We start from the raw sequence: 6,686 nt of genomic DNA on the forward strand, positions 1-6,686 counted from the left end.
AGAAGGAAGGAAGGAGATATGTTTATTTGCTATTTAAAAAGAAAAGAAAAGAAAAGAAAAGAAAAAAGATGAGTAAGGGCATAATTGTAAATAAAGTGAAAGAGAGAGAGAGAGAGAGAGAGAGAGAGAGAGAAGAGAAGAGAAGAGAGTTAGAGTAGGAGTAGAGATCACGCAGCTTTGTATCAGAAGAACAAATAAAAAATAAAAAATAAAAAAGAAAAGAAAAAGGAAAATACGGAGACTATGAAGTGGGCCCTCACCTACTCCTTCCTCTCTAACAAACTCTTTCAACTTACAACCTTTCTTTCTCTTCTTCTTCCTTCTTTATATAAACTTCATTCTTCCTCCTCCTCCTCCTCCTCCTTAATCTTCCTTTTCAAACTCTCTCTCTCTCTCTCTCTCTCTCTCTCTCTCTCTCAACTAATCCCATTCCATGGAACAACTACTGATGTGAATTCCACCTCCGCCCTCCATGGCTTCTTTCTGATTTTGAGATTAAAAAAAAGGTTGGGTGTTTTCTTTCCAAGTAATTAATTTAGTTTCCTGGCTTTAATTTGCAGTGTTTTTCTTTTCTGACATGATTGTTTGTTTTGTTTTGTTTTGTTTTGTTTGGTAAAAAAGAATTATTGCTTGGTAGCAGACTTAATTTCGTACCAAAATATGTATGAAGAAACTGAGTGTTCTGATCCCAACTCCATCTCACCTGAAACAATGCCCCATATTTCTGCTTTTCCTAATCCTTCATTTCCTCCTCCCCTCATTGCCCAACAAACCCATCCCAATTTTCATCACAATAATAATAATCTCAATCTTTCCATCGACCACATTTCTTACCATCACCACTCTACCACCCTCCAACCTGACGCTATGGAACTCGACTTTCAACACGCTGCCGCGGCACCCACACCAGGGTTTGATCAAGAACAACTAACTTCTGATTCCAATCCTATGCTGTGTCTTGATCAATCCAACTGGGTTGGAACTCAAATTCAAGAAATGGGTTTTAATCACAACCACATTCAATCTCAATTTTCAGATTCCGCCATCCCCCCCACTCCCTATACTCAAGCTCCCGACCTCTTGAACTTCTTAAACATGCCGCCCACCGCTAGATGCTCTAACAACTCTTCCATCTCCTTCTCCAATCTTCACACCTCCGCCATGGGAGCCTTTCTTGGAGACCTTCCCCCCGGAGACACTCCCAACTCATCCTCCACTTCGCTTTCAATACTCTACGACCCTTTGTTTCACCTGAATCTTCCGCCTCAGCCGCCGCTGTTCAGGGAACTGTTTCACTCTCTTCCTCATGGATACGGCATGCCGGCGGCCAGTTCCAGAGGGCGAGGGGGGAGTTTGTTCCCGGAAGGATCAGAGATAGTGGAGAGAGAAGGAACTGCCGGAGTTTATGAAGACGGCGATGGAAGTGGAGTTTTGGAGTTTAGTAGAGATATGGCGGATTGTATTGGGAAAAGAAGAGATGGGAAAATGACTAAACATTTTGCCACAGAACGCCAAAGAAGAGTTCAATTGAATGACAAATATAAAGCTCTCAGAAGTTTGGTTCCTATTCCTACTAAGGTATCTCTTCTCCATTTTTGGACCGAATCCAACCTTCATTACTATTGTTGTTTCTCCTTTTCTCTGTCTTTCCATTGATCTTGATGATGGGTTTACTATTTTTGGACTTTAATTTGATTTCCCTGAATAATTTGCCATTTATGTATATTGTCACTTTCCTTTGATCTTGAACAACAAATGGGAGACTGAAACAGCTAGATTCACAATTTTTAATGAAAAATTCCTATCTGGTTATTGACCAAATCGAGCTATCTTTCTATCTAACCCACCATTTTCTAATGACAAACAACAAAATGATCAAACCAGAATGATAGAGCATCAATAGTGGGAGACGCCATAAATTACATCCAAGAGCTTCTAAGAGAAGTGAAGGAACTGAAACTACTGGTGGAGAAGAAGAGAAGCAGCAGAGAGAGGAGCAAGAGGGTTCGGACGGCGGAGGAAATAGAACAGGGCGGCGGCGGCGGCGGCGGTGGTGGCGGAGGTGGTGGTAGTGGTGGCGGCGCGTGGGATGTAGAGAGCTCAAATGCAAAGGGAGGAGAGGGAGTAGTAGAGGATCAAAGATACAATTTGAGAAGTTCATGGCTGCAGAGGAAGACAAAAGATACTGAAGTTGATGTGAGAATTGTTGACGATGAAGTTACAGTGAAGCTGGTGCAGAGAAAACTCAATTGTTTGTTGCTCGTCTCTAAATTGCTTGAAGATCTTCAGCTTGATCTTCACCATGTCGCCGGCGGCCACATCGGCGATTACTACAGCTTCTTGTTCAATACCAAGGTATATAAAAATTCCTCCCATTTTCTAATTTTTCCTTTACTAGATTAAAGAAAATATAGATATATAATCAGTGCTAATGTTTTACTCCCAAACTTTAAACTTTATAATAGTAAAAATCTATCTCTCAAATCACAAGAATTTAGACTTCAAACTTAATTGTTTCAATTTATACAACCATGTAAATTTGAATGTCCAATTTTAATACTTAGAACTCAATTTTTACATTAAAAATTTTGAAAGTATAATGGTAACTACCATTGTTTTTATAATTTGGGTTATAATATAGGTGGTATTTCATAAATACTTTGAAACTTCCATTGAATTACATTTTATTTAACAAATTAGATTTTAAAATAGTTTGAACACCACCAGATCACTCTCATACCCATTTTAGGTTCCAATATCCTAACATTCTATAGATTTCTACACTATTTTTTAATAGTTCAACAATTTTGAAGTGTGAAATTGGTCGATAGTTCATAAAGTGTAGTCATTTAGAGGCATAAAGTATATATTGACAAGCGAATAATTAACCATAGAAGATAATAATAATGAGAATTGTGTTTGGAATTGATCAGATATATGAAGGATCATCAGTGTATGCAAGTGCCATAGCCAATAAGGTTATGGAGGCAGTGGACAGGCAATACAACAACACATCCATCTCTCCACTCACCAATACCTATTAATTTTTAGTTTTTTTTTTTTTTTTTTTTTTTTTTTTTTTTTTTTTTTTTGTGATAAAAGGTTACTATGACAACTAAACCATACCCTAAGGCCGCCCTAAATGTTCTAATTTCTAATCTTCATTTTCTATTACTATTAACATAGTTGTTGGTCACATTACCTTACATGCAAAATTCTTCATTTCTTACCTCTTCTCTCTAATAAAAACCTCTCTTTAGTTTAACCATGACCACAATGATTGTTGGCTTCTTAATCAAACCAGTTGAATTGAATCATACCCTTTTTTTCCCTTTACTTATTATTATATTTATTACACAATCTATATCAATCATATGCTTGTGAAATACTCCATATTAAATTCCATTTGCTAATATTTTTCTTTAAATGGTGTGATTAGAACCATCAATAAATTATTGAAATTGGATAACTAAAAAAGGCTGACAATATAAAATATTTTAGAATAAGTAACTGAGGCATTTTGAACTATCAATTTAGAGTACCACGATTATCAATTAGACTCTGTCGGTCTTATGTGACATTTATCACATACATAATGCAATAGTAACCCAAATATTTACTCTATGTAATCCACAAATCTAATAAAAAAAAAAGTTGTTAAGATGTTAGAAAGTAGAGTATGGAAAGTATAATCAGTTAAATGGGAAGGAAAGGAAAGGGAGAGAGAGATCCGGAAGTAATAACAATCATAATAATATGATTAAAAAATCTGGAATGTATCACTTTAAACCAAACAACTTTCAATTTAAAACCTTCATGAGTCAAATTAATACAATTATTAGGTTAGATCTAAATAACACCTTTTACATTGATATATTCCCTTTAAGTTTCTGTTTTCCTAGCAAGGAATTTCAACCTTAAGTTTAGTCTTTTAAAAACTCTATATTATTATAGATATAAATTTAAATTCTGAAACTTAGAAGAGCCATTACTATCTTGTACTGAACTAAAAAATAAAAATTCTAAAATAAATATCCCACATTCATTAATAGTCAAAACAAAATGATCAATTTCTCAACTTCCGTTCGAGAAGATAAAATTCGGCAAAGACTGACTCAAGAACCTCAACAAAATTACTCCACGTAACCTCAACAACAAAATCTGGAAGTTAATTTAGCTCTCTGTCTGCTCCCTCAACCTTCTAATAGTACTCCTCACAGTGACGGCACTAGCGGTACTGTCATTTACAAACATAATTAGAACAATGAAAATGTTGATCAAAACAAAAAAAACAAAAAACAAAAAACGAGAAATTCAGGCATCCTTACTTCAACGTGTAAGCGCCTCCTGCTTTCACTTTGCCACAATCTTTGCAACCCCATATTCCAACAGCCTTTCTCTTTACGGCGTACTGAGAGGATACACGAAAGTTGTTAAATAATTCACATTCACGGCACCAAATCAGCCTTCAAGTCATTAAAACAGCAATCCACTCCCCACCCCCCCAAACAATGTTGTACTGTACCTTTCCACAAAATTCACAGAAGTACTTGCTGTGCTGACTTACTTCCATCTTCTTAATTTGCTTCCTCAAACTAGCACCATAACGAGTGCCTGTAATCAAGAAAAAAAAACATGTTTAGTGTAACGACAAGGTAAAAGAGCAATAGACAAACAATTTTTCACAGAAAAAAGCCATTTTTTTCGTTAAATTGAGGAAAATTCCCTGGAGCATTCCCTTACTTCAAACAAAGTTACCCTCACAATTTCAAAAATTGCAGTATACCCTTCATCTTTCATTTGAAAAATACCTTAGAAATCCTTAAGAATTTCACATGAAAACTGGGACCTAAACAGAGTGGCAGTGACCAACAACTGAAATTTCCACAAAGCTAGGGTCGCTCACCAAATCGGGTCCTAATTAGCCTAAAAAAATCAAAATATTTCTACTACAAGGATAGTCTTAAAACATTTATGAACTGTCAATTGTTATATAACTTTTGAAAAATGAAGGGTATTATTAAACAATGGGCAAAGTTTAGGAGTACTTTTTACAATTGAGCCTTTATTATGAATGGGGGGTTATCAAGTACTAAACATAAGAATATTCTCCTCTACCATATTCCAAAAACATTATAAATATTCCCTCTTCCAACATTTTTCCTAGCAAGCTTATTTAAGAACAAGAACGAGAGTAGCACATACCATACTTGCCAACGATGCCAGCCTTCTTTGTTCTCTTCGTCTACATAGCATTATAAAAGGTGTACATTACGGATCAAACAATCATGAAGAATAATGAGAATCAATAAAAAAAAATGAAAATAATTTTACAACAAGATTTCTAGTATCAGTTTATGAGTTCAAGAGACATCAAGTACAAATGAATAAACAATCACATAAACTTTGGTCGACAAGTTGTTTAATTAGGTAATGTTAACAATACAAACTAGGATAGCTGACTCATAAAAAGGACGAAAACGTCCAAAAGATAAACTAGATTCAGCATATTTATTCATCTTCCCTAACAATCAGCAATAATTAAATGAATTGAAAAGATTGCAGCCATTAGGTCAAATTTAATTACAACGTAAAAGAATAATATTTGAAGAAAAATCAAAATGAAAACAGGATTAAGCTTCATCTTACACATCCAACATATCACCAAATTTCCCGAATCTAAATAAGGGTACTGCGTCTCTTAAAAACCAAAAGTACCGAGCCAAATCCAAAAGTTGATTAACCACAATATCACAATCTAATCACTTCAAATTACCCAGTAAGCAAGCAAAGTAACAAACAATAACTTGATCGTCTAACAAGAAACCATCGTCAAAAGTCCAAGAGATGATAACGAACTGCCTAATCAAAATCGATATTGAAATATACAAACTAATCTCTAAGGAATCCTTAATTGAAAATATGAAGAAGAAACTAAGATCCATAAGCAAGCAACGGAGAGATGGGATTACCATTTCGGCGAACTAGCAAGAGAGAGCAGAAACCCTAGAAATCTTCAACACTTGAACTGCGCGGCTGAGCGAAGGTTTAGGTGGTTTATTGATTTTATACGTGTGGTAAATGGAACCTAAAAACAGTTTTTCAATTGGGTTACGGGCTCCAATGACAAAGCCCAATAGGCCCCTATATTATTTTAAGAGATTCCGAGGAAACAACTAATTTGTCTACCAAATTATCATAAATTTTCAAATTTTTAAGTAAACAGAAATTGACCATTTTAGTCAGATAATTAACGTTTATTATATACCAAATCTGAATTTAAGATTTAATTATTTCCTTGTTATCATAATTGTATATATTATAATTTCCTTATTTGTATTTTTAAATTAATATTCAATAATTATATAAATCAAAAAAGACGTTTCCTTCTATAAATGCAATTTATTTATAATCAAATAATATGTCTTTTAATATGAAAATATTATTCAAAGATATATTTTTTAATTATTCTCATTATTCAAAAATATATTTCGTAATGCAATTTCTTAATTCCTCCGCCATCTTCTGCTCATGTGGTCCAATTTTTTGCTTACCTTCTGTCGTCTTCTGCTCATGTCCTCCATCAGAATAATTTTTAAATTTTTCACCCTTGAAAGTCCTCCACCAATTCAATATATTTTCTATCGGAAATATCTTCCACAGCCGGATATTTCTTCCACCGTCGA

The 6,686-nt window shown here is 34.5% G+C and overlaps 2 protein-coding genes across 2 annotated transcripts; one reads left to right on the forward strand and one right to left on the reverse strand.

The window, feature by feature from the left end:
- The first annotated feature begins 340 nt into the window (after positions 1-340).
- Positions 341-3,206, forward strand: LOC103496905 (transcription factor bHLH91-like). The gene is made up of 4 exons (XM_051085306.1): positions 341-506; positions 622-1,578; positions 1,885-2,355; positions 2,934-3,206. The coding sequence occupies exons 2-4, from the start codon at positions 661-663 to the stop codon at positions 3,042-3,044; spliced, it is 1,500 nt and encodes a 499-aa protein (XP_050941263.1). The 5' UTR covers positions 341-506; positions 622-660; the 3' UTR covers positions 3,045-3,206.
- An 814-nt stretch (positions 3,207-4,020) lies between these two features.
- Positions 4,021-6,116, reverse strand: LOC103496904 (60S ribosomal protein L37a). The gene is made up of 5 exons (XM_008458941.3): positions 5,973-6,116; positions 5,206-5,245; positions 4,526-4,614; positions 4,329-4,411; positions 4,021-4,237 (listed from the first exon to the last, which is right to left on the reverse strand). Exons 1-5 carry the CDS (start codon positions 5,973-5,975, stop codon positions 4,174-4,176), a joined length of 279 nt encoding a protein of 92 aa, XP_008457163.1. The 5' UTR covers positions 5,976-6,116; the 3' UTR covers positions 4,021-4,173.
- Positions 6,117-6,686: the final 570 nt, after the last annotated feature.

Source organism: Cucumis melo, chromosome 5 (assembly GCF_025177605.1).
Source record: "Cucumis melo cultivar AY chromosome 5, USDA_Cmelo_AY_1.0, whole genome shotgun sequence".
Taxonomy (NCBI): Eukaryota; Viridiplantae; Streptophyta; class Magnoliopsida; order Cucurbitales; family Cucurbitaceae; genus Cucumis; species Cucumis melo.